This window comes from Astatotilapia calliptera, chromosome 4 (assembly GCF_964374335.1).
Source record: "Astatotilapia calliptera chromosome 4, fAstCal68.1, whole genome shotgun sequence".
NCBI lineage: Eukaryota > Metazoa > Chordata > Actinopteri > Cichliformes > Cichlidae > Astatotilapia > Astatotilapia calliptera.
In genome coordinates, this window is record NC_137425.1 from 21094748 (window position 1) to 21122068 (window position 27321).

The window sequence follows — 27321 nt, forward strand, 5'->3', positions numbered from 1 at the left end:
TCGGGGCACATCCGTGGTGTTCTGGTGCCAGCCTGTCCCCTCTGTTTTTGTGGGGGTTTTCCCCACATACGAAAATGGCCGCTTCTGCCTGGAGGGAGTTTTTTATTTTTGCTTTGCAGCTGCACAGGATCTGTTTTAAACACTTCTATTTTAGGCAATTTTATAATATTTTAGACGACAGCACATAAAACACTGTTTGCTTGGACTGAAAACTGACTCACAAACAGGTTAGAGGCTCCACCCATAGAAGACCTGCAGGGAAAGATTTAATTAAAGATGCATCAACAACTATAACAAAAAAAGAATCCTATTAGACATGATTTTAAAAAAACAAAACAGTTATAGTCCCTGTTTACAACACCACACAGGTTGGAAACTAATTCTTGCAAAAATAATGCTTTCTACACAATTGCCCCAAGGGATCAATAAACTATTCTGATTCTGAAAGTCCAGATCACAATCCACACAACGGTGTATTCTTGGTATCCTTGGGAAATGTGTTGGATAGGTCTCAAATGTGGCCGGAACTCACATCTACATCAGAAGTCACATGAGATGATAAACCGTACCTTGATTTGATTTATAAATCGGAGTGTTATGGTCAGACGAAGCAAAGATTGATCTGTTTGGCCACAATGACAAGAGGTAAGTTCAGGGCAGTAATGTTGAGTCTTTAAAACTTAGTAACAGTGTTAACCAGGGTGGTAGCATCAATAGCTACAAAAAGCATCTGGTTGAAGTACAACTTACTAAAGGACATTTAACCAAATATTACTGGGGGTGTATGTATATATTTGGGCCTATATATACTTTTGACCCTGTGTGGATTAGAGAAAATCCAAAATAAAGAAGTATTTTTTTAAAAGTCATTAAAGATGTACGCTGTATAATCATCCCTTGAAAAAAATGTTACATTAAAATCGTTTATAATTATATTTATAAAGCACAAATTTTAACTTGCAACAGCCTTAGAGGTACATACGTTTGACCTCGTGTAACCTTGGATTAGAGAAAGTTCAAAACCAGTTCAAACTTGTTTACCTAATTTTTGTTCATTTTAAAGAAATTAAAAATGCGTGCTGTACAATCATTTCACCCAGGACAATTCAAAGAGATCATGAAATTAAAGTCCATAGTGAGTCCCTGTAAACTTCTGACCTCAGCTGTATTTATTCACACTCAGGATGTCTGCATGACTCTGAGTCAACTTCCTGTGTTTGTAATGCAATTTCCATTCTGAACTTCTGAAGGGCAGCACGGTGGCACGGTGGTTAGCACTGTTGCCGCACAGCAAGAAGGTCCTGAGTTCAATTCCAACATCAGGCCGGGGTCTTTCTGTGTGGAGTTTGCATGTTCTCCCCGTGTCTGCGTGGGTTCCCTCCGGGTACTCCGGCTTCCTCCCACTGTCCAAAGACATGAAGCTTGTGGGGATAGGTTAATTGGATAACCCAAATTGTCACTAGGTGTGAATGTGCAAATGTATGTGAGTGCGAATGGTTGTTTGTCCTTGTGTGTTAGCCTTGCGACAGACTGGCGACCTGTCCAGGGTGTACCCCGCCTCTCGCCCTATGACAGCTGGGATAGGCTCCAGCACCCCCCGCGACCCTGAAAAGGATAAGCGGAAGTGAATGGATGGATGGATGGACTTCTGAAGAATATGAACCTGACAAATACCCTACAATTTGTAATAAATAATAAAAAATAAAGTAAACTAAGAATTTTTAAATAATTAAAAAGAAAAACTGAAATGAGATGTAGAGCACACTTCTAATGGATCATGTAGCAATGAAGAAGATAGCAGCTGATTAAATAGGCACTAGTGGTTTAAAAAGACCTCTAAATATAAATGTAAAGCATTAATATAGCAAATTATCAAATTATGAGCTTTACGAGAAATAATAGCTTATTTCCTTATTTGTTAATCATTTGAAAGAGCGCACTCCAGATCAGACGGTGGCGCTAAAGCGACCAAAAGCTGTTTTTCTAACCGTCAATAAAGACAAAACAGAAGGAAGAAGATCAGCTAAAAGAAGAGGAGACACATTGACACATTACTGCTGCTCTGCTCAGCAGCTCGGCTCAGGTGAGACCTGTAAAAAACAGAACTACAAACCAACACTTGTTAGTATTTGCTAGAGATGCTAGCTGTTGTTAGCTTTAGCCTCAGTAGCCGTTATTTTGACACTGCCTGCGCAGAACAAGCTAGTGCTAAACCCAGTGTGTGCATGTGCAAGGTGTTCACCTGGCATACTGAACTGTACTTTTTAACCATGCGAATAGTAATGTGCTAAGTGATGCATGTATTTAGTTAACATTTGCTTAATAAGATTGTCCGAAGTCTGGTGATATCAAGTTATTGGTTGTTGCTAGCAGGTGGGGCTTAAGTGGTTAAGAAGATAAAGGAAGATCCATAACTCCTACTGTTCTTATTACAATGAATTACCATTTAATTCCCCCGCTTTTTTGGCTGTATGTGTGTTTATTATTGTCATGTTGGTAGTTGCATTCAGATGGACTTTAAAGGTACAGTAAATAATTTCTTATAAGGTATTTACTGATTATTTTTTACCTGCAGGTAGCTGGTGATTGCCAAGTAATGGAGCGTGTGATGGGAGGAGGAATGCTACCGGTGGTTTTAACCGGTTTGGGAGTCGTATTGTTGTACCGGATACTTGTACGTCTCAGAAAAGGGGCTTCAGTCCAAGGTGCTGTAGTGGTCATAACTGGGGCCAGCTCTGGGCTCGGGAAAGGTCAGCCTCCATTCATTCATTTCAGCTTACATGTGCAAACTCTCTAAACCATACTGCTTTAGTGCTAGTAGGCTTTTATTTAGATAATGTGCAATCTCATTCTTCAGTGTTGTTGTGCAGATGCCAACATGTAGTTGTAGTTCTTTATCAGATTTGGACATTGTACTGCCCGTTGGTTGTCTCGGACCAGTCTGCGTGCGATCAATGGGAAATTAGGATTTAAACATATATACGTATACATGAATCATTTTGTCCCATTTCAGACACCAAACACTCTTTGATAAATTCCTGGTCAGAGAGTGGATTCCTGATTTTTGTAGGAAACCACATTACAAATTTGTCACTTCTATTTTGAACATGAATGCTATTTTTTTACTTTACAAACACATGTTTGTGAGCGAATGCATCTCCTCTGTAAGTGTGCCTGATCTTTTGTTTCTGAGAGTTTCTAGCCCCGAAAGATGTCAGCTGACCTTTAAAAACAGGAAAGATTGATACGGAGTGTAGAGTTTTTAACAGGACGTAGACTTCTCAATATTTAATTACTGAAGTCAGAGGTAAAGCCATGTGTTTAGTTTGTGGAGAGCAGAGTGCTCTGTTTATGGATTACAGATTGAATCCCCTTTGTGAGACTAAACAGAGAGAGAAAAGAGCTGGACTGTTGCTAGCAAATCTGCGAAAAGCAACAGGACTTTTCACTAAGCCTCACACATCCAGGGATGGAGCAGGCAAGACCAGCTTTGTGATTTCAAACAAGCCATCCTCTGAGGAGTTTATCAAAGAGTGCTTGGTGGCTGTGGATGACAGTTGTGATGACCCAGCCCTGTTAATGAATTTTTTACATGGGACAACGAAAAGAGTTTAGCAGCCACAGGCTCAGTAAAAGGGACTACCAAGGTTTGTTTGTTTGTAAACAACTTACACCTGTCAAAATCTGACAGGGAAAAATGTGGGACTTTTAAAGCAGATGCAAGATAAAGTGACTGAAATGAAGCCAGAAGTAAAATTGCTTTTTTTTTTCCGCTGAATCGTACAGCAGAAGGTGTTGTGCAAGTCAGTGAACCATGCTGTTGGTGTTGTAACTAAAACCGTTAACTTCAGTTTGTTGCACTGTTGATTCACTGGATGCACTTGTAGAAACTCAAGACGGACTAGATTCCTGTAGCTGAGCAAGAAAAAATAATTAAAAATAGCAATAGCACTTATTTTAAAATAAAGTTAAGTCTTTTAAATTTTGCAAAAATATGGACATTTTGTGCACAATTGTTTTGGGGAATGTTTATTATATCATGATAAAAATGTTAGCAGTTTTCTTCTATGCTTATTTCAGTTTTATAAAGTGCTCCTGGTAAGAATTAAAGAGATACTGAGCAGATTTGAGTTCAGCTTAGTGGTGTGGCTCTCTGCACCCACCCCTGTTTTATGCTCACTAATCTACAACGAGAATTCTGCATTGTAGAGTCTGCGCGGGTCTTCCACGCTGCAGGTGCACGGCTTGTGCTGTGTGGACGTGACGCAGCTCGCCTGCAGCAGGTGGTCCAAGAACTAACAGCGAGTTCAGCAAACACACAGAAACTGGTATGTATATACACACAAAGGAGTAACACAATAAAGTCTGGTCTGTCTGAACTATAGCTTAGCCTCTAAGGATCCATTTGTAAAGAGTCGTTTTGTTTCGCTTTGGTTATCCACCAGATTCACACTCCCTGTACTGTTGTCTTCGACCTGGCTAAAACGGACACGGTGGAGAGAGCTGCAGAAGAGATCCTGAAATGTTACGGACAAGTGGACATCCTCATTAATAATGCTGGAATCAGTTACCGTGGCAATATACTAGAGACTCACATTTCAGTTCAGCGGGATGTTATGGAGACAAATTACTTCGGGCCCGTTGCTCTTACACAAGGTTTGTTTAATCTTGTTGGTTTCAGCGTACGGGATGTTTTCATTTATTTTGGCTTGTGGTTGAAAGAGCCGAGCTAAATGTGAAGTTAATAAGTCATTTATGTAGAGATTTGGGTGAAGATTATCATGAATATGAGTCAGCCCTCTCTCTTTCATTTCTTTCCTCTCTCCACAGCTCTCCTGCCTTCCATGGTTCGCCGGCACAGCGGCCATATTGTAGTGATTAGCAGCGTCCAGGGGAAGATAGCCATTCCTTACCGGTCAGCCTGTAAGTCGTCTTTGATTAATGCAAACAAACACAACATGAGTTTGCCAGCAGGAGGAGGGTAACTAAAGCAAGCCTCTGATTTGTCTCATGCTGGTCAGATGCTGCGTCCAAGCACGCCACCCAGGCCTACTTCGACTGCTTGCGGGCAGAGATGGAGCGCTACGGGATCCCAGTGACTGTGATCAGCCCCGGGTACATCCGAACCAACCTGTCGATCAACGCTGTCACAGGAGATGGATCCAAGTATGGAGGTGAGGCAGTGAGAGGATGGAACAAAAGAGTAACAGTAGCAAAAGCAGCATTTTTAAGAGTCAGCTGGTAACAGGTGATAAATCTCAGAGTTATTAAGGTGGTGTTGGAATGTGTGTGGATCTTTGATGCCAGCTGGGATTTTGTGTTTTCTTACTGATTTTTTTTTTTGACTACGTAAGGAAAAGACTACAAGCCAAATGGATTTTTATAACTAAATAATAAAAGTAAGAAGCAACATAACCAGAGTAATTTATAAGTTATTGTAGGGTCTTTCTTACCTTACATTAAAAAGCACCTTGAGGCAACTGCTGTTGTGATTTGGTACTATATAAATAAAAGTAATTTGAATTAATTGAAGTAATCTGTACTCTCTTGTATCAATGATGCAACATGTCTCTTGTCTTTGCAACTACCGCTCAGTATTGGACAGAACTACAGCTACGGGCTGGGACCCCAGGGACGTGGCGTGGGAAGTCCTAAAGGCTGTTCGTCAGCAAAGTAAAGACGTGGTTTTGGCCGGCCCTCTGCCCACTGCTGCAGTATACCTCCGCACACTCTGGCCTGCACTTTTCTTCAAGCTCATGTCCTCGCGCGCTCGCAAGGAGCAAAAACCTAAGGATAAGTGATGTTCGAGCTGGTGAGGTCTAGGACCTGAAATAAGCAAGACTTTGGAGGAAATGAGGAGATCTGTTTTATAACATCTGGGACAGAGCTGGAGTGGGTTTTTGTACTATTCATTGTTTAATGTCTAATTTACATGTTGATATTGTCTGTCATGTCTGAGAAACTTTTACCCTTCCCACCCAAAAACAACAAAAATTGTTGGCAAAAGCCTGCAGTATCACATTTTGCAGGCTGGTGAGAAGAGATGGTTTAATTTGAACTCCATAATTTGGGACTCCTGATGCAAACAGAACAGCTTAAATAAACCAAACTGTGGTAAAGGAATCATGTCTGATGTTTTGGCAGAATGTCTACCCACAACTGTGTCACTTACTCTCCTTTAAAATATCTACTGTGGTTACAAAGTCAACGTTTGCCAACAATTTCTCATTGAAAAATGGTGCAGCACCCGACCTGTTTCTGGGTCATATTTTCCATGCAGTATGCAGAGCACATCACTGAAAATGAGTCACTTCAGCACACGTACGTGCAGTCGAGTTTTTGTTTCCGGCTAATATTCTTTGTCACTTTAAAGTGTCGTCTGGATTGGAGCATGATTGTACTTTTATTGGGAGCAGCGAGGAATTCAGTGTGGAGTCTGTGCGGATAAACCACTCATCCATCTCTGGAGAAGCTGACAAACCTGTCAGAAACAAGCCCAAGGCCAAAGACCGAACTTTGTACAAGCTTGCATATGAACTGCTGTGTATCCCCCAAACACAGTGAATACAAGAAAACAGGCAGGTTTTTATAACTATCTTTATGCACAGAATAAAACACCTTTTACAAACTGAAAACAGTATTTTTTTTTCCTCCTTTCTTGGATGTCACCTTAAATTAAAACAGAAAAAACACTTGTCTCAGAAATATTAACAATAAATAGTCCAAATAATGATTTACATTATGTTACAAAAGCGCAGTGAATACTGGAATTTCCATTTGTACAAATACATCCTTCAATAGGATTCCTTATTAAGAATCATCTAGTGTGACAAGATCAAGCGTTTCCAAATGTTCACAAACTAACACCACAGGAGCGCTTACATTTGTTAGATCGTCTTACAATCTCGTTTGTGGAATGACAAAGAGGTCTAACAGTTTACACCAAACGGGTTCACACAGCTGCATAGAGATGATGCTGGTTGATCAAATTAAATGTGAAGGCAATGAGTCTGTACTGCATGAAAAATTCAGAGAAACGATGTCTGCTTCTGTAACATGCAAGAGCCACTCTTTAGTCATAGTGTTTTGTTAGCATCCACTAGTCAGAGGAAAGTAATTTGGGGGCATATAATAAAAAACAAAAATTAAAATAAATGGAGTCAACTATGGCTTTAGTGTTTCATTAAATTAACCGCTCGCTCTTATGGAGTGTATTTCTACTGGGAACTCAATAGTAGCCAGGACATTCATAATTCTAGTTTGTCAAACAAAATGAATGTGTGGCTGCAGCCAGCTCATTTGTTTGAACTAATTAGGACGGCAAGAAAGCAACAGAACTAAGGAAAGTAAATGAGCAACATTGTTAGATTTCCTTGTAATCGATGGCGTCGGCAAGAGAGCGCCCACCTGTTGTGTCAGCGTTACTGAAAACGACAGCAAAAGTAAACAAAGACACGCCCTCCTTGCTGTTGATCTGGCAGCTTCAGGTCTGGATAGGTCACCTTTTAAAACAGCGCAAGCCTGAATGTATGTTAACAGACAGGCACGCATCAGAGTGCTGCCGCTCACGCGCATCTTTTTGAGTTGTTCATCTCCCTTCATTAAAACCTTCCTGTGCAATTCACGCTCACATCTACAATACAGGAGGGAAATTCTCCCTATTGCAGCTTGCGAATGAGGAGCTGGGAAAGCGCCGAGTCAAAGGAAACGTTTTAATGTGAACGTTCCTCAAGGCTTTCATTCAGACGCAACAACCATGAAGAACAGTACATTACGCACATTATGCTGTTTGTGGCTATAAGCACTGTCAGCACAGACTCTTTAAAACATTCTGATTCAGTCTCCAAATACCACACGTGTGAAGAGGGCTTAAATATCTAAAAAGGTATTCCTGTTTATGCAACAAAATCCAATATTTGAACTTGCATCTCTGCACACAAAACTAATGAGAAATGAATGCAACAATAAAATAATTCCAATAACATTTTCAGCATCTGTGGAGCTACCCAAGTGGAGTCAACCAACAAGCTGCCATTTTTTATTTGTATTTGTTTGTTTTTTTTGTTTTGTTTTTTTTGTTTGTTTTTTTTTAAATGTGGGTTTGAGAAATGAAGAACCCGATTCCAAACACGTGTGACTACAACACAATCTGTAACACCTGAACTCATAAGAGATGAGGAACAAAAAGAAAAGAAAAAAGGAGGCCAACAGGAAAAATGAACTTCTACACATCACTTTGTTTTGTTCCACTTTTGCTACTGAACTATGCCAAGTATCTCTTTCTCACCGACATTACTTTTAATAAAAATCACAGTCCAGTGGCTGTTTGCCACCAGCTGATGATCTGAACTGCACATTTTGAGCGGTCAGCCTTACAGCCTTTAATACACACGCACACACAGATACATTCATGCACTCACACACCGAGAGCAGGAAGAGACATGAAAGATCGTTGCAGATATTTTGTTCGGATATGGCATAGTATTTTCCTGTACATGAGGTTGTATCTTTGTAAACTCATTTGTTTTATCTAAAGTGTTTGTATTTAAAGGGAATTGTTCCTTAGAGAACAGTTCAGTGAAACCAACGCAACTCGCTTTTGAACAATGGTCACGGTTGACCACCTATTATTGCACTTTTACAAACAGGCCATGGATGGCTTTGAGGGGGGATGGGGTTGGCCTTTCTCCCCAGTCTTCTTTCTCCAAACAGGGAGAAGACAGAGAGGAAACCTCTCCTCTCCTCACTTACAGTACCTCTTGTCACCAACAACATGAGCAAAGTTCTGCCTTGGTCTCTTTTTAGGACCGGCCTGCTTATCGACAGGTGTGAGAACCAGACGTGGTAAAAGTTGGGGTAATTTGCAGCTGCTGGCTGCAAATCGGTTTTGAATTTCTAGCAGTAGTCACTGCTTCCAAGTGTGGGCCCAGAAGTTTGTGTCTCTCTCTCCTGGAACTGTGGAAATGCCTGGAACTGGCTGTAGATTAGAGGTACAGATGACCATGGCTTGGTGGAGTCTTCCTCAGGGAGGTGGAATGGAGGGCTCAGTTACGGCGAGCTCCTGAGCCAGATCATTGAAGCGAGCGATGTAGTCTATGCTGCTCTCACTCATCATACAAGCAAGCTGAGAATCCATCTGCAAGCAACACCAAAGAGCTTTCAGACTGACAACAAGGGCAAATCCAAGAAGGAGAAAAAAACCCCAAAAAACAAGATTTTTCCAGACATCCCTCGAACAGTTTCATACTTTAGGTCAAGAGTGCAGGGGGGGAAAAGTTCATCACATCAATATCTGTCAATGAAATTAAATTATTTACTGAAAAAGCAGATGTGTTAGTCCAAACACAGGAGGCAACAGTCACCGGGCTCTATTCACCTCCCAGGCAGGTTTGGGCCCCATCCCAGGAAACAGGTTTAAGCTAACAAGTCTGCGTTTGTTAACCCTGAGATGAATCACTTAACACAATCTGAACTAAACCTGCTCACTGGCAGGTTATCTTTAACAAACTTAGAGCTTCTCTCTGCCTCATCCCCTCCTGCCACACCTGAACCAGCTAACTGACACTCCCGATTCATTTCTTCATAAAGTCGCTATCAAAGCACGCAAGAGAGCGAGAGAGAGCACTAAAAATGGAAACGTGTTCACAGACTGAGATTCAGATATTAAATGCTGTCAGCATTTCAAAAGGTATGGTGTCTGAATCTCAGGGTGTGACTCAACAAGTTTTTCATTAAAAATCACCTAAAATTTGGTGGATCAGCCCAGAAGCTGATCTATCCAAAAGGTACCATGTGGTCCCTAACACAACCGGCTCTGGGTCAGAGTCCACTTGCACAGCAGGACAGATCCAAAAGGGGATAAGAACCACATTTTCAGAGTGGATATAAATGCAGGTTATTTTTAAAATGGGAAGTGATGTTTTTACATTTACATTTTAGAGACTAATTAATAACATATAACATGTTGGTTGCTGAGATTCAGACTGTGTTGTGTTTGTGGCAAGTGTTGCTTCTCAGTCACAACTTTCTTTCATTTAATCAACAAGCATTTACTTACCTCTGCCACATCAGGAAGGCCACGGGATTGAAAGGAATCATGAGAATTGCAGTCCAGGAGGCTAGGACCGAGTAGAGCTGTGCCACTGGAGGGGCCAGTGGGGGTTAGGGTGGTCCGTCTGCCCTTATCAGGAGAGACCATGCTGGCTGCAAGGAAAATAAGAGCAAAAGACTGAGTAAATGGCCTTTCATCATACAGCTGTGTTAGTAATATTGGGGATTTTACAAACAAATCTTTGTAAATGTTGACTGCACGTGCTGCTGTATGCAGCATTTTTAGTGGGAAGTAATGATAAAAATACATCCACTTAATATTCTGTTCTTCTGGGCCTAAAATGTAACTTCTGACACACTCTTGAGAAAGGAAGCAAAAAAACTCTTACAAAGGAGGCATCCCAGTGTGGAGTCAGACGAGTCGCTGGGGTACCACTGAGGGTCGTGGCTGGGTGAAGGGATCCAGCCTCTGGATGGGCTGAGCGAGGGAGACGAGGCCAGCAGTTTGGAGCCGTCGCTGTTGCCCAGCTTGGCTGGAGAGAGAGCAGCCTCCTCACCTGCAGTGCAGCAGGCAAACAGAAATGAGATATCAGCGATTAAACTCAGCAGGCTCAGATGTTTAGCTGCTTGGATGTCAACGTGCACTCTTTTCCACAACCTGCAGAGGAATTAATGCTGTGGAGCCACAAAGCTGACCTCAGTGGTAATTACAAAACCTTTCTAACCTACTCTCACTTTCCATTTCACTAAACAAACATCATCAAGCTTTATTTAGCAGTTTCTTGTCAATATGGCTCGGGTAAGACGTCTGCACGTGCACGCACCGTAATGTGTGGAGTTGATGGCAAGCTCGATGATGGAGTCGCTGATCTGCGTTTGAGGTTCTCCGGGGGTTAGAGCCTCTTCAGGAGGGCCTGGGAGTGAGATATCAAGGAGCGAGGCAACGCTCGGGGGAGAGAGGAGTGAGTCTCCCCCGCCGGTGACTCCAGGAGACGGAGGTGGTACGCCATTCTATGGAAAGAGCGATTTAACTTAGCACATCACATTTTTTTAAACCATTTATTCAAGCATAGCTGACAATTTTCTTTACCAAATGGTGATCAGCTACGACTGGAAAACAAATGAGGTTACGCAGACTCACTGCCTTTAACTAAGCCAAGTGTTCCCTCACAAAGGTCCACTGTGAGCAAGGAAACGCCCTGATGGCGATACAAACAGCTTTATTTATCCCATCAGGGCAAACTGTTTGGAGCAGCTTGTTTTTCAACCGTAACAGACAAATAAACAGGTGATCATGAATATGACAACTGTATGCAAGAATAATGTCTACAAAGAAAATCTATAAAAATTACTAAATCATTTGTGAAGTCTTGTACGACAGATGCACAGTAAAAAGAAAAACATTATGCAAAACCTGGCCTACACCGCACAGATAAACAGAAAATCATTAGAGTGAGCAATAACTTTCATTAAAGTAAGATAAATCAAAAACTGACCGTTTTAAATGTAACACTCCAAGATGGTAATGGGCAATAGCATTTATTCTAATGCCACAGGCAAGGAGGAGACATCAAATGAAGGCGGGTTCTAGTCCGTGTGTGTGTGTGTGTGTGTGTGTGTGTGTGTGTGTGTGTGTGTGTGTGTGTGTGTGTGTGTGTGTGTGTGTGTGTGTGTGTCTGTCTCTGACCTCTGGAACATTTTGCTGGTGGAGTTGAGAGTCTGGCTCAGCATCAGCAATGGGAGTGGTGGCGAGAAGAGCGCTGTTATCCACAGTGGAAGAATCCACCTCCCGACAGGGACTGCCTGGGATGATGCCTGCAGACTTAGCTGCCAGGTCAATGGCACCTGAAAGTATTAACAGTTCAGGCAAACGAGAGATTTGTCATATCGCTCCTGATAAGCATCAACAGCAACAGCATGTGAAGAGCAGAGCAGGAAGAAAAAAAAAAAAAAAAAAAAGGGATGGTCCAAGGTCTTCTGGAAAAATGTTTTTGCTTCTGTCGTCTGCACAGAAATACTGTCTGTCACTGACCTTCTCAGAGTTCTAGATTTTGACACAGGAATCTTACACAAATACAACTTGGACCTTAAATATGTTTTTAAGCAATTTTATAAAATATGTCTGTGAAGGTTCTCAGTCATCCAGGTCATCGTAGTCAAAGGAGCTTGCAAAGAAAAGCATCTGGACTTCTTTAAGTTACTTGAAGACGTTTCACCTCTCATCCGAGAAGCTTCTTCAGTTCTAAGGTCAAATGGTGGGGAGTCCCAGATTTAAACCTAGTGGGAGTATCCCCCCACAGAGGGACAAAAGGACCCCTGATGATCCTCTAATCGCCTGAGCCAAGGTGTGAAACTGGGTGCTTATAAAAGCAAAGTTGTTGACCCCATAAAAACAACAATATGTAATTTTTTTGCAGTATATTTGGTGTAGAGTTTATCAATATTTCAATAAAACAGAAAAATGTAGTAGATAACAGAAGAAGTCCATACTAGAGAGCTGGCTGGCCCCCGCAGAGCTGGATGTTGCTGGGGTTGTTTTAGTTTGGACAGAGCGAGAGGAAGGAGCTAGTCGGGGATGGATCGGCCGGAAAGATCCAGTTCCTGAAGGAAGAAACAGGAAGTGAGAGAGCAGACAATTACCAGAGGGTCTTGCTGAGAAAGAGAAATCGTTTTTAGCTGTGATTTCATTAATGCATACTGTAAAACTACGCCCTAAACATTTCCAGCCTCAGCTGACGACATATTCTATCGTTCTGTCCTGCCATCTGAGGAGTACCTGTGGCAGAGGAGTTGGAGAGGATGGAGAAGGAGCAGACGTGTTGAGGAGTGTCTCCTGTAGTTCTGGGCAGCAGTGTTCGCTGTGAACGAGAAAGAAGTGGCCAAACAAAAACACACTTAGGAAAACCCGCCTTCCACCCAACCAAGCCCAGAACTGATGAATGGATAATGATCTTGCTCTCACCTGAACTACAAGTGGTTTGCGAAGTTGTCTGTTCCGAGGTTTTCGCTGTCTAGAAAGGAAAAGATCTGACTGCATCTGTGAGAAAAAGAAAAGAAAAAAAGCACATATTAATGCTCGTTAATACATGAATTATGTCTCTGTACAGTTGGCATAAACAAAAAATGATGCATTATTCTGGCTTACACTGATCGAGTCGAGCTGCTGTCTGAAGGCTAGCTCTGCCTCTTTGTTAGGGGAGAACATTCGGTTGTGCCGTGAGCTGTTGGGTGGCAGCGTGGTGGGTACTGCGAACACGCTGCTTTCTGATTCGCCAACTGCAGTAGAACCCAGCAGAGAGCGGGGAAGGTTGCGCCCACCTGAACAGGATTGAAACAGATGTGGTGCCACATCAGGAAAGGCAGCTATTTGAAGACAACTTCTAAAGAGGAAGCATCGGTGCTGCATAATTACTTCTCGCTGTTTAATAACTACAGCACTGTAAGTACAGAAAAGACTTTATCACAAAAGCCAGCAGGAGAGAGACATAAATACCTCCAGCACTTGGCAGCTGTAACTTGGGCATGCGCAAAGACGCCTGCGGCCGCCCACAGCTGGGGCTACGGGCGCCTGCAACAGGACCCTTCGCCGGAGGTGTGAGGACCTGGTTTTGCTCCTCCTGATAGGTCTTGAGGGGTGATGTGGCTGTGGAGCACAGCTCTGGAGCCTGAAGGAAAAGGCACATGATATGCTCCTATCTCGAAATAGCACTTTCATTGAAAAAGACAAAAAAAAAAAAAAAAAACCCTGTGGTGTTCATAGTACATAACCAGTAACATGTTTTTCATCAGCTGGCTTTGTACGGAATATAAACTCTTCACACTGCTGCATCTTAAAAATGTTTAATTTTAAGCCTTAATGCCACTGATAATTACACATTTTTCATCTTTTCAACTTGTAATTTAAACAACACACCAGGCCACAATCTTGGAAGACAGAAAAGGGAAAACTTACCAGAGGTTTGGGGTTGACTTCAGTGGAAACCAGCTTGAGTAAGCAGCGCAAAACTCGATTTGTCCTGTCGGGCTTTGGCTGCACTGAGGCTTGTCCCTCTTCTGAGTTGCTGGGTGGAGCTGTGACCGGCTGCCACTCGTACTCCAGCTGCAGCTTGCCTGGCTTCCCAAACATCAGGTACAGCTCGGCCAGGGTGACGTTCTCTGCGTCACGGGCGCTCCAGCCTTCCTCTCTGATTTGCTCAACGACCCGTTCTTTGGTCGCTGGTGGGGAAGCTTGCGACACGGCTTCGTCTGAGCCAGTCACTGGAGGTTTGACTGAAGGAGGCTGATTTGCCTCCGAGGAAGACGCGCTGGTGCTCTGCTCCTCTTTGTACTGCTCAGCGGAGCCATCGGCACCACTACATGACCTGTCCGTGCTTCTGGTCATGGCTAAACCACCACTGACCTCAACGCCAGTGCAGGCCTTTCCTGGATCAGAAGATCCCATCCCATCTCCCTCTTCTCTGACAGTCTGCTGAGAGGAAACTGGGACACAAGGGGACTGAAGTCTCTTCTCCTCTACCTTTGCAGAACTGTCTGCTGATGGATCAGGGTTGGGGGTTTCAGTTCGACGAGCATCACCCGTTATAGTCAGTGAAGCACCAGCAACAGCAGCGCTTCCCCGCCCAGATTTGCTGCCAGTTCGAGGTTGTGGAGCTGCATGGATGCCCAGGATCTGGGCAGCTGGCAACTCCTTGGCATTAGGCCGGCTCTTGCCACTCTCGATCCAATGGACAGTGCAGGAGGCTTTGGAGTGAACCACACGTGCCACCCCAGGCAGTGTAGTCAATGTGCAGCTCTCAGCTGGAAAAAGAAAAAGTTCTTCCTTCTGAGTTATGCTGGGAGAGGCTGTGCTGGTCTGGTTGCCTTCTAGAGCCTCTCTCTCCATGAGACTCTTAAGCTGAGTTTTCAACGTTAAGGACCAGTTTATATTCGACACAAGCTGGTATATGCCCCAGAAAGCAGCATGTTAGAGCAGTACATTTCTAATATGTACACTAGGAATGAAAAACACTCTGAAGAGTTTTGCATACATATTGCACTGTAATGTTTTTTTTAAAAAGGATACAATCCGCTGGTCATGATAAGCCCACTTCTGTTTCAGATACTCTATGAGGCTGGAAACTTTCCTGTGGAGCTCCACCACCATCCTGAGAAAACAGAAAAAACATTTGATGTCAACTTTGCAAAATACAACACTACCAGGTCGAATACGTCTGACATAAACTACTTCTACATTTTACACTTAGACTACTGTGGATCAAATTTAATAGAGTTTTCTAAAACCGAAATAATCCTGTGTGGGAAAAATCAAAACGCCAACTACGTGCTCCAAAAATAACTAAAATAAAACAGAAATGTTCATTAATGTATAGTTTTACTATATTTGTTTTGTCACGTTTGCAAACAAATGCATACTGACATTGCTGTAATTCAGCCATTTTCACAAAGTCTTTACCCTTCTTCAACCTACCCATGATAAATAACCCTTATTATCATAATAATTAAACAAAAAAACAAAAAAAAACCCCTAACACTGAAACCAGTAAAAACGAAACTGAACCTCAAAAGAAGCAAACCCAGTCTGAACACTAACTGAAAACTGAACTGAGAACAAAAATTAAAAATGAAAGAAATAGAGTTTAAACTTTGAACAGCATCATGTCTGAGGGTGTTTACACTTTTCAAATTTCACAAGTTAGCTTAAAAAAAAAAACCATATACACACATATTTAATTTGCACAAAAAAAAAAAAAAAAAAAAAAAAAGAGCTGACCCAGAAAACGGTGGAAAACATGCAAACCATCAAACTGAAATAAGCAGTTTGAAGCCAAGAAGAGGTTCTTAAATTAGCTCAGGCTTTGTTGCATCACCATGGCTTGAACTAATAAAATAAATAAATAAAATAATAATAGAAAATGAATTAATGAAGTTATGACATCTCTCCGACTCTTGGATGTTATGCTTTTGAAAATATATTGTGGTTCTTATCCATGTCAGACCTGAGGCGAGGGTTGTGGGCAAGACTCTGAACTCGGGCCCAGGAATGGTTACTGCGTGGCTGGAGCTCCACTGCCACCTTCAAGGGCAGACGCACCGGCTTCTGGTCCTCTTCATCACTCACTCCTGCAGGACACAAAATTACAGATTCAGCCACTATAAGAAAAGCCCAAAACCTATAAACTCAACTATGCTCTCTCACTTAATCAACCACGACAAAATGAAAAGGCAGCCATCAATCTCGGTGGGATCCATTCACAGATTTACATACAACAATGACAAGAGACAGTCTTTTTCTACCCTTGATGAAAGCAAATATTTTCAGTAAGTGTGATGAGTGGGTGTTATTGAGCAGAGGGGTTGATGACAGCTGGTCAGAACAGTCATCTCCTTCATCCTCCTCACTTTGCACCCAAAGTTACCATGGAAACACCACCAGCCCACTTGATGCCATGGTTTTTGTAAAAAAGCCCCGCCCCCGTGAACCCCCCAGTCTCACCATCAGTGAGGTTTTCAGTGCTTGTTCTGTAACGCGTGTGCTGGGTTTCTGCAGGCTCATACTCACCATCTGGATCACAAAGTTTCTTCAACGCTCGGCACATTGGAGCTTTGATCCGCAGGTTCCTCCCCTTAGAGCGCACGGTGGTGGCCCTGGTGGAACAGAAGAATCTTTATTCATATATGTTGTAAGCTCTAAACCTTGCCGTGCCACAGAGAAAGCATCTGACTACATACTGTCAACTCAGCCCTCAGATTTGTTTTTCATACTAGCAAAGTGCTAATCTGTATCTTTCCAAATGTGATCTAGTGCATCAGTTTAAAGTATCACAATCCCAGATGTGTACGTAAACCCACTAGCCAAAGCTTCTGCCACAGACTTACCCTTGCTGGATGAGTTCGTTCAGCTTTGCCACATTCTTATCATCCATCACTGTCAAAGACAAAACACAAGACAGCTAGTTAAGACATGCTCCTCAGGGGCAACTGCCCCGAGCCACAGGGATCATCTGGAGTTTAATCACATCCCCTGTGTCCACAACCAGCAGAACAAACAGCAAAACACACGCAGTCTACATTGCATCCAAGCACTTTCACAGCCCTCACTTACATCCTCCAACTTTTTTGCGAAGCTCGGCGTAGCAGATGAGGCCGTACAGTTCTTGAGAAGATTTCTTTAACACCCTGGAGTACACTGAGAAGGAAAGGAAGCACAAGTCACAACACTGGTGGAGGCCTGTGCGTGCTACATAAAGATAACATGAGAGTAACACTGGGTGCTTTTTGTAGGGGAAAAGAGCTCCAGCTTATCTGGTGAACTTCTTTAACATATGTTTTGCTTGCTAAAAAACAAAAATGTCAGTGTGAGTTCTGTTGTAGGAAAAAATAATAATATATGTGGCTGTTTAACAGCATCTCTTCTTTACTTCTCATTCACAGTGTCTGCAGTAAGTAGCATAACTGAAACAACTAAACACAAACCTAAAATAAACCAATTAAGATCAGCCTAAGACATCACCTTGTTGTATGAGTTGTACACATTTTTATGAGGCGTCATTCGATAAAGTCATTACAGTGTACAAACTTCATATTTGGGGATCAAAAATTCCAAGGTGAATTAAGAGAGAGAGAAAAAAAGCAACTCACCGTTAGCGAAGTCGATGTGTTTGGAGATCTTGTGCCAAGTTCGGTAGTAAAAGTGGCGGACCTGTTCCTTGTTCTTCACCATATTTGCTGGCTTGCCTCTCTTCTTGTACTTCATTGCAATGTTGTTCTGGATGGCCTCAAAATCCTTCCCGTGCTGGGAACAAAGGAGGGCAGCCGTGAATCTACGACGTCAAAAGATCTACACATGGTAAACTTTTAACTTGGTAAAAGGTTGTTGCAAGCTTTACCTCATAAAGACCCTCAAAAAAGCTGTTTTTGTCCTCGGCGCTCCAGGATTCCCACTGCCGACGGGCTCTTTTCTGGTTACCAGCTTGTTCTTCCTTCTCTGTAGACCCTTGGCCCTTGGAGGTCTTGGATACTCCCCCCGTGGAGCTGACCACAGGCCCGGTCTGCCCCACCACACCCTGGGAAGAGGAGCCATTCTCTGCCCCTGTTTTAACACAGAAACATTCAGAGGAAAGGCACAACTTAAATATCAGCTCACCACCCTGGCTGTTTTTTATGTCATAACGAAAAAAGGTTGATCTGAGGTGTGTGATTTGCGAGATGTTAAAATACATGCACACAAAGCCACCCACTGCCATTACAGCGCACAGAACCTGCAGAGCTTCCCTCTCTGTGGTTAAGCTCTGGCAAGGAGACAGGAAAAGCAATCAGTCCCTATGGTCAGGTCTACATTACACAGTTCCAAAACCAACTCATGGTGGGCTCCACTGGCCAAGTTTTCTGGCCCAGTACTGTGCACAACACCAGGAGACATTAGCAGGAGCACCCAGAGAGTTGCTGTTGCAGTACTGTGCTACATTATAAAAATAAATAAAGAAAGAAAAAAAAGTGTTGTTTTGTTTTTTTAGCCCAAATGGGTGTTAATTTACAAACACAAGCATGTGACTGGCTCACAGACAATAACCTAGATGTGTCGCCTTCAAAATAGAAGTGCACCGATATAGCATCACATAAAAATAAGTGAGGCTTTCTTAGTCAGACAGTCAAACGTTTGTGCTCAATCTAAATATAGTTTCTGACACAATCAGAGCTTTTCTGTTTCAAACAACAAAAATCCACCAGTCATACCTGTCAAAGGATACACAAGTAAATAATATTGTTTCTGATCTGATCAATGGCTGCTGTTTTGTGGACAAAGCAATTTTAAAAGGAAAAATGTACAAATTAAAATCACAGATGTATAATGTACTGAAATATTTTTCCAAATAAATTCCACTTTTCAATGAGGAACACACAGATTACTGGGTGGCATAGCCTCATTAACAAACTCAAAAACCACCACCACCTTACTAAGTCTCAGCCCCACCCAAAGCTGTCTGTGCCTCCAGAGGGACAGGTAGTGTGGAAACCCAGGAGGTAATGCCTCGTCTGCATAGATAAACTGACACCAACCAGCTCACACTTAGCAAATACAATACTATTAGTGATTGGTAGCCTACAGGGGAATCCTTCATTGTGTTTAAAAGTCATCCTGAAAGCCTTAAGTCATCTCTAGCTTTGATTCATTGTTTAGAAAGTTCCTGATATCAGTCACCCTCTGAGTTACTACAGAGGCTCATTCAGATTATTTGCAAAACCAAAACTGAATAATGGCAAATAAATTACAACCTCTGCTTTACTGGTATTTGTTGTAAAATGGGGGTGATAAAAAAAACAAAACAAAGGTAGCCTAGGCTAAATCTGTGGGTCAATGAAATGATTGGCTGAAAACTGCAACATCATTCTAGTCCAATTTCCTATATAGTCCCAAAAGAAAATAATAAGAAAAAAGACAAAAGAACTGTAAGCAACCCTGTTCAGTAATGTCCCTTTCCTGTCCTGATATCAGGTCCATTTTAAGCCTGTGATTTATTCCTCCTGCTGATAACAACACCGTGCCTTTATTGTTATTGCTGCCAGTTTCCAAGAAACTGCAAAAACAATCAAGTGACATCTTAATTAAAATCTAACTTCTGGCCTCTCCTGATTTTTGCTTCTTTTTTCCCCGCATAAGTGGTGTACAGGATGGTGTTGCAACATGGGCTGGAGCAGCCAAAAAATGTACCCAGAGTACAACCCAGCAAGTGGCCCACAGGGGATACACGGCAACACAACGGCATCACAGACAAGCACACTGCAAGCACCGACAGAGAAAACTAAAACTGACAGCGCAGCCCCCAATCTCTCCTGATCCCACCTGTACACACTCTTTCCCGAGCTGGTCACTCACTTACCTTTCGATTTTGCCCCGCCATGTCCATTGATGGAGGAGCCGATTGAATCCTTCCGTATCCGTTTGCTCGGAGGTCGAACGCTTGATCGGAGAAAATGATGCTGGTCGGGGCCCGGAGGGCCGGGCTCAGCTGATATTTGGGGAAGCTGGGTCGAGCCTGGTCCGGTTCGGGTCGGAGCAGAAGCAGGAAGGACCGGGGCTGAACCGGAGCCGAGACCCGTGGTTGATGGATTAAGAATTTCCACTCCGTCCTCTCCCTTTGTACTGCGCTCCTCGCTCGCCTGCTCTCCGTTCTCCTCTTCGTCGCAACCGTCGGGCTTTCTGGACGGATTCCTCCTCCCATCGACACCGATCCCCTCCCTGGAGCCCGGTGTCATGCTGCCACAACACAATTACACAAAATTCGTCACATTAGGAGCAAAGCGATGTGCAAAATTAACTTCTAAAGACGACGTTCACTGTCTCTCAACATGGCCGCCGCTGTTTGTTTCAAATCCCCTCTTCAGTCCCGTCAAAACAACACCAAATATATGCATTTCATGCCTTGAGATAAATTAGATTTAACAACTGAAGCAGTTAGAAGACTGGCAGCGATGCTTTTCCGAGTAGCTTTCCGCTCTAATGGCCAATAATGACGATTTAATTTAAACTGAATTCAAAAGCGACCGCTTTTCAGTTTAGCGCCCTGCAGAAACGACAACGAAAACCCCCTCGGTGCCTTCGACCTCTAAATAAAGTGTTTATTTCAAACCTAATTTTACCCATTTTGGTGCTCCTCTGTAGTAGACGATGTCTTCTTTCTCTTCACCATGGGTCCGAGCGGTTAGACTGGCAATTAGTGGTCAAATTGAGCATAATAAAGCCGAGAGCGATCGCTCCGCTTTTATGCCCTCTCCTTGCTCCTGATTCGACTGAGCTGAACTCTCTGCGCAGTTCAACTGTCTCTTCTATCAGCAACAACATTACTCAATGCTTTCCATGCAACGAGACATAAATGACACAAAACCAGCCGAAAATACGAGATATTTAACTGCATTTTGATGGATAATAATTTACAAAAAGCCCGTGTCGGTTGAGCTCATTTGAATTGATATAAGCAGGTATAGTTTTATTAGGCTGTGAGTGGACTTCGCTTCACACTACGTCATCATAAGCAGAAATTGTGCCTGCAAAAGAAATAATTTTATGCTCAAACCTTTGCCATGATAATGTTATGAATTGCCAGCAATACTACAGCCCCTCATAAATACACACGATGGCACGTGAGGAAAATCAGGACGTGGCTTTAAGTACACGTTGAGTAGAAGGAGCTGAAGGAGTAGAAGGGGTGCTGCACTTGTGTTAAAATGTGTAAACACTGCAGAGTTTCTTCTCCTATGTGCTCTACTGTTTTCCCACAACTTAATTTTATGCTTGCTGAATAATCAGGAGAGGGGATGTCCAGTGCTTAAGGACGACAAAAAAAAAAAATCAGACCTGGGCAGCTTTAGTATGGGGAAACATCACGAATGTCTTCTTTTGCCACACAGCATTTAAATCTCTCAGTTCGTGTCAGCATACAGCTGATTATCAGGCAATTCTGGCACAAATTGAGACGAATTAATAATTTATGAAAGCCTTAGATAATTGATTCAGCTATTTAATGTTTCAATTGAGCTTAATAAGATCTTTAAACTTCAAGTGATGGACAGCTATAGCTGTACTTATTCTGTTTTATCATTTTCTTTCAGTGCAATCTGAGTTGACACCGCGGTTCTCTTTTTACTTCACTAAATGACATTACTCGCGTCCCACAGCAGTGTTACATTAAAAACTACTTAGCAGCTGTAATAGTCTCATCACGAGTATAATATTATATCGGAAGCTTCACGTGTATTTGGAAGTGCGGTGGTGTAATAATTTGAGGTGTTTACAAGCAGTTGCTAGTAAGTAGATGTAGCAAAATATATTAAATGTAGTCAAATATTTCTTCCGTGGATAGCCCGCTACTATGTCCAGCATGGCTGCTGTTGTTGGCTAGCTAACATTAACAGTATAACAAGTCAAACAAGATTTTACGTTATAAAACTGCTCCTAGCATAACGGCTATTTTGTACAGAGTCCAAAACAGGTTGTTGAATTGGTAAATATTACTGAGCTTACCTAAAGCAGAAGATTGCTGGTAGTATTCCCAAACGAGACACAATTTAGCATTGCTAGCTGACTGTAGACCTCCAGCTTGCTACCGATGACAGCTCCAGCTGCCCCGTTGTCAGCGCGCGCAGACACGCCCATTACTATACAAAAACAAAGACTGTGATTGGCTAAAAAAACACGAGGTCGGCGGTTAAAGTTTGATTGACAGAAACCTCCGCCAACTGTTAGTGGAAGAGTTAACAACGAAAGACCAATTGTCATTCTCTTCCTGTCACGCCTCGCCAAGTTTACCGACTAGTACACTAAACATTTTAAGCGACTCTGGGTGATATATAATCTAACCTTTTTTTTAGCTATTAATTTTTTTTTGTTTGTTTTAACAATAGTTTATCACTGCAATTAACATTTCTGGTCCTGTAAGACAAGTTCCGCCCAAAAAATGATTGACATTTTGACGAACAATTCAGTAGGCGGAACTCAGAGGATGCGCTTGAATTTTGTATTGGAGTATAAAAAATCCCCACATGTCTAAGAATAACTGAAACAAAACACTAACTGTGTTGAGCACTACGTTTTGAGTTGATATCATCATCTCAGACTTATCTGTTTAAGAATAAAACAAGCGCACACGTGGAAATTAGTCCATGTCTACTACTGTTTAAAGCGTTTTTGAGACTCACAAGGCGAAACTTTCCTGCTTTTGTAGAAGATGTGTATAACCTATTGCCATAATTAAACAGCCGTGTAAATCATATTTAAATAAGAAAACTATAGCCTCAGTGCTGTTCCGGGAACAATGCACAGTTGCTTCTCCAAAGTCTTTCACTCGTAATGGGAGTCTGGGTGCAGTGAAACGAGCGCACCTCAGCTTGGCAGAGGACCAGTTATAATCCTCTGTGTCATAGTTGGGTGGGCTCGAAATTCTTCACTACGGAGTTGAGCCGGGCACGCGCAGGCAGAGGGGGGAACTCGCTCGTCGTCCAGTTGGCAAACTGACGAAGAAGTTGTCTTCGGAAACTTGAAGGGTCAAAACAGAGCCACCATGACTTCGACTAACATGTTTCAAGGGTTGGATAGTGGTTCGAAACCGAGTTCAAGGTAAAGACAACAGCTGCGCGGCTTGGTTATGTGCGAATAAGAGCCGCCAGTAACGTTTTATTCCGACTGCAGCCAGGAGCTCGGACAGTTAGCAGCCCAGAATTTAGTATAACGTTGCCTGTCAGAACTTCGTAGGTTTTTTTTTTCCTTCCACTAATTTCTTTAAGCATATCTCGAACACGCAGTGCTCCCAGAAAGCTTAAATGTCTGGGTGGACGCTTAAGTGGAGCTGCAGTGGTTTGAGTTAGCAAACTTGTTAGTCATGATAGCTTTCGAGCTAGCCATTCAGGCGTTGTCTACTGCGCCTGCGGAAGTGTGAAATGCTCCTCGGAAGGCTCTTCTTTGTATCCGCCAACAGAGGCGTTATGGTCACACTTTCCTTAGGTTCGGGTGCTTTTTTTTTTTTTTTTTATTTATTTAAATCTCGAAAGCACCAGTTTCCGGATCAGCTCCCCCAAGTAGAATGATCAAACTTTCAATAACGAAAGAAAGTAAAGCGTCTGTCTGATATAATCTATAGCAGACAATGGTTTCCATGCGTATATGGCGCCATTCCCGAGTCTATAATCAAGTAACCTGTTATTTAGCTCAGTTGGCCCAGCTAACATATTTATAGCCCGGTTACTTAACGTTTCCTACAAGTCTTTGAATGTAAGACATGACAGTAACAGTAGACTGTAAACATGAATCCGCATTCTGTTTATTTAAAGATTTAACTTGTATGTTAATCTGTAGGGTGTTGCAGCCTCCTGGAGGTGGCTCCAGCAATCTGTTTGGTGGCTATGAAGAGGACTCTGCAGCATCAAAAAGACCCAATAAGATGGCCTCCAAAGTTTTTGCTCCACCAGAGGAAGCCCAGAGTGCACCGAAACGCTCCAATCCTCCAGGTGAGATTAACCTGCTGGTGGCTGATGCTTTGGCTTTTCTGTCTCTGCAAATCAATGTTCAGAGTGTGAAAACTATTACTACAATGTTAAATTTCCACTGTAAACATGTTGGCTGTTCTCTGTGCCTGCACATAATACACCTGCTCATATTACTCTGGTATAGCTGGGTTTATTTACAGTTCAGGGTACTTGATTGCCCTGATGGTCATAAATATTTTTCTCTGAAATGGTCAGAACATTCTTGCCATTTAGCAAGTGCACACAGTATGCAAAACTAAACTGGGTATGTGCTACATCTGGTACAGAAGAGTGACTCTTTATGAAATGGACACAGAAATTGCATTTTATTTTTTTACTATTGCTGAAGATCGTGTCACTATATGGTATGTTGGTTAATCTTTTATAGGTGGAAAGAGTAGTGGAATATTTGGTGAATCTGAGCCTGCTGCTCAACCACAGAGACCCATGCCACCAGGTGGACCAACCAGCAACATATTTGGGCCTGCAGGCACGGGACCTGCCCAAAGTCCAAGCCGAAGCCACCCAAATAAGCCAAAGGTACTTTTTGACTTGTATTTTATGAGTTGCAGAACATTTTTATTCCAAGCCTGTGCAAAAAAAAAAAGTCTCTTTAGTGAGGAATACATAGGTTTGCGACAGGCAGCACTTCAATAATAATCTCTAATAAATACACACTAACTGAGCCCCACCCTAACACCTACCTGTCTGTGCCTCCAGTGAGACCGGTGGTACGGTAACCTCAGAGATGATCTCTAATTTGCATAGATAGTGACTGCAAACCTGGCTGATGTCAGCCTGTTATTGTAGATGTCTGTGATTACTAATCAGCAAAGGTGTGTTTAAGTCAGCACGAAAGCCTGAAGCCACCTCTAGCTTTAGCACATTGTTTAATGACTCAACAAAGGTCCTGATATTGGTAACCTTTGAATTGTAGGTACTGAGGGTCATTCAGATTATTTGCAAAAGTAAAAAAAAAAATGTGGCAAACATAACCATTATGACCTTTAAAACTAAAGAAATGTATGCAGTCATGTATAATAATTGCACTTTCTTGTCCTGTTCTCATGTCCATTTGACATTAACCCATTAACATTATTAATTTCAATTTTAACTGTGTGCAGTGAAACAAGAACACCTCTGGGGTTTTTTTCTTTCTTCCTTATCTTTACTGTTTTGTTTTTTTAATACAGGACAACCTAAGTGTGGGACCTGAACCTGAATCACCAGGTGAGTACTGTACATGTTCTTTGTGTATAATTTCTTTGCATTATACTATTAAACTACCTCTGCTAAGCCTTGCTGTTCAGACAGATCAGATTTAATCATATTGTACCGTTTTCTAAGTTTTACACCCTAAACTTTTAATCAGTCTTCAGTTAATGAGAGAGAAAAATAAATTGAGTCTATTTATGCTCTCATCTGTGCATTTCCACTGCTTAACTGCATATAGCTTCATGCAAACAATAAAAATATGTGATAGTCTCAATAAACTATCCTCAATCTCTGCAATTCTTTTTTTTTTTTTTTTTTTTTTTTTAAAAGCTTACTAGTTTCACTTAGATCTCAAATGTAACAAATATGTGATTTCCCCCTCCTCTGTTAGTTAGTGAACTGCACTTGAAAACGGCAGGGCTTGTGGTGTCTTACATGAACTCAAGCTTTCTGGCTTTAGATTATAATTTGGTACTCCATGCTCTCGTCTAATGATCATCACTTCTGAATCCAAAAAATCAACATGGTGGTGTCCATCACACTACACACAACACATACAGTGCAAAAACCAGGGGGTCGGGTCACGGTGGCTGTGTCCAATTTGATATCACATGTCAGTGTGTTTGTTTCAGTTCCTCAAGCTCCTGAAGCCAAAGCCAGCCAGCCTGAGGCGAAAGAAGAAATTGCACCCCCAGCCGATGCACCAGCTAAGGAAGAGCCACCCGCTGCCATTGCCGCTGCTGTCTCGGCACCCTCGGAGCCTGAACCCACACCTTCCTCATTTCCTGATGACACTTCGCCGAAGAACCACGAGCCTCACCTGGGACCCAAGCCTCGCTCCCACAACAGGGTCCTCAACCCTCCTGGAGGAAAATCTAGTGTGGTGTTCTACTGATCAGCTGAGCGTGCCACCTCTCCGAATTTGTGTCCATAAACCTCTTTGTGTGCTCCCCTGTTAATCTTCTCTCATTCCTACACTGCTCTTTTGATGGAATGTGATCTGTACACCTAAATACAGCCCAGTTATTGTTGTTGTTCACACCTGACGCCTGGGCTCATAAGTTGTCCTCAATATCTTGCACTTTCATCCCTCGTTTTTGACTTCCTGCCATCTGTCTTCTCCTTGATATTCTTCTATAATGAAACATGCAATCATTACAATCACCAATGAGTCAGCTGAATGGTTAGCTGTCACCTTATCACTTTAACTGTAACACAGTTTGGTTTCAACTTTGCAGTTACTGTTTTCACCGTTTGTGTTACAAGCATTTGTAAGAGTAATTTGTCTGGAGGCACAATCATCTAATTTTGTGTGTAATTTTTCTGCATCTCAAGAACGGTTTAGAGTTTGGCATACTTGCACAATTTTCAGATTTAAAACTGACCTGCAATTTGGTTTGGCTAAAAACTTCACAGCAGACATTTGCCCAAATTTTTGGGAGCTTTCTGGGGTGAACACAGCCTCTCATCAGTTTAATTTATGAAGTGCCAGATCTTTATTGGATGACCACTTAATTTCAGAATTTAAGAAACAATCCATGTGACTGAGGCCTGATATAAGCTTGGCATCCTTTCATCTCTCTAGCCTTTTTGTTAATTATGCCTTACTAAAAACGTGTACAACAGAGCACAATCTGTGATTAGGAATTGAAACAGCTGTTTACTCCCCAGATGTTTCTGTGTCCTCAAAGAAATTCCATTTTGATTTATGTGAATGTATTGTGCAGGTACTTTCTCTGCTTCGCCCTCATTGCTTGCTTTATCTGAGAACATAATCTGCCTTCTTTTAGCTTGGGGTAGGCCTCAGTTTATGTTTTAAATTAAAACGGCTTGAAGACAAAGTGAACTCTGGACAAGCGTGCGGCCTACCTGAAGTCCAGGTGGGCTCGATGATAATCACATTTTCACACTCATCTCGGGGCAGACCTGTGGTGTTCTGGTGCCAGCCTGTCTCCTCCGTGTCGATGTGCCTGGTAGGCAGCGAGCGCAGCAGAAGAAAGAAATCCTGTGTATTGCAATAAAATGGTTGTTTTGCAGTAA

General features: G+C 42.4%; 3 protein-coding genes across 4 annotated transcripts; 2 read left to right on the top strand and 1 right to left on the bottom strand.

Moving 5' to 3' along the window:
• Positions 1–1945: 1945 nt before the first annotated feature.
• LOC113021020 (dehydrogenase/reductase (SDR family) member 7B) lies at positions 1946–6123 on the top strand. Its single transcript, XM_026165402.2, has 7 exons — positions 1946–2083; positions 2576–2750; positions 4210–4328; positions 4446–4656; positions 4831–4923; positions 5022–5174; positions 5596–6123. Exons 2-7 carry the CDS (start codon positions 2597–2599, stop codon positions 5799–5801), a joined length of 936 nt encoding a protein of 311 aa, XP_026021187.2. The 5' UTR covers positions 1946–2083; positions 2576–2596; the 3' UTR covers positions 5802–6123.
• A 1850-nt stretch (positions 6124–7973) lies between these two features.
• On the bottom strand, positions 7974–22209 carry cramp1 (cramped chromatin regulator 1). 2 transcript variants are annotated; one of them, XM_026165367.2, is made up of 20 exons: positions 22070–22209; positions 19929–20305; positions 17937–18139; positions 17689–17842; positions 17153–17236; positions 16927–16975; positions 16610–16695; positions 16047–16170; positions 15113–15194; positions 14003–14944; positions 13544–13715; positions 13196–13368; positions 13013–13087; positions 12827–12908; positions 12541–12651; positions 11738–11895; positions 10875–11061; positions 10440–10607; positions 10058–10203; positions 7974–9136 (listed from the first exon to the last, which is right to left on the bottom strand). In XM_026165367.2, the coding sequence occupies exons 2-20, from the start codon at positions 20302–20304 to the stop codon at positions 9023–9025; spliced, it is 3486 nt and encodes a 1161-aa protein (XP_026021152.2). In that variant the 5' UTR covers position 20305; positions 22070–22209; the 3' UTR covers positions 7974–9022. The 2 variants fall into 2 exon arrangements, with proteins under 2 accessions (XP_026021152.2, XP_026021151.2); XM_026165366.2 differs by lacking the exon at positions 22070–22209 and adding an exon at positions 20689–20865.
• Positions 22210–22971: 762 nt separating this feature from the next.
• jpt2 (Jupiter microtubule associated homolog 2) lies at positions 22972–27321 on the top strand. Its single transcript, XM_026165413.2, has 5 exons — positions 22972–23161; positions 23897–24048; positions 24455–24606; positions 25260–25296; positions 25914–27321. The coding sequence occupies exons 1-5, from the start codon at positions 23106–23108 to the stop codon at positions 26174–26176; spliced, it is 660 nt and encodes a 219-aa protein (XP_026021198.1). The 5' UTR covers positions 22972–23105; the 3' UTR covers positions 26177–27321.

Bases quoted from the DNA above. Each gene is read 5' to 3' on its own strand.
- LOC113021020 (XM_026165402.2), top strand. From the start codon at position 2,597: ATGGAGCGTGTGATGGGAGGAGGAATGCTACCGGTGGTTTTAACCGGT. The intron at 4,329-4,445 runs GTATGTATATAC...GTTATCCACCAG, and splicing joins CAGCAAACACACAGAAACTG to ATTCACACTCCCTGTACTGT. The intron at 4,657-4,830 runs GTTTGTTTAATC...CTCTCTCCACAG, and splicing joins GCCCGTTGCTCTTACACAAG to CTCTCCTGCCTTCCATGGTT.
- jpt2 (XM_026165413.2), top strand. From the start codon at position 23,106: ATGACTTCGACTAACATGTTTCAAGGGTTGGATAGTGGTTCGAAACCG. The intron at 24,049-24,454 runs GTGAGATTAACC...AATCTTTTATAG, and splicing joins GAAACGCTCCAATCCTCCAG to GTGGAAAGAGTAGTGGAATA. The intron at 25,297-25,913 runs GTGAGTACTGTA...TGTTTGTTTCAG, and splicing joins ACCTGAACCTGAATCACCAG to TTCCTCAAGCTCCTGAAGCC.
- cramp1 (XM_026165366.2), bottom strand. From the start codon at position 20,738: ATGGTGAAGAGAAAGAAGACATCGTCTACTACAGAGGAGCACCAAAAT. The intron at 13,716-14,002 runs GTAAGTTTTCCC...CTTTTCCTTCAG, and splicing joins AAGTCAACCCCAAACCTCTG to GCTCCAGAGCTGTGCTCCAC. The intron at 13,088-13,195 runs GTAAGCCAGAAT...TTTTTCTCACAG, and splicing joins AGCAGCTCGACTCGATCAGT to ATGCAGTCAGATCTTTTCCT.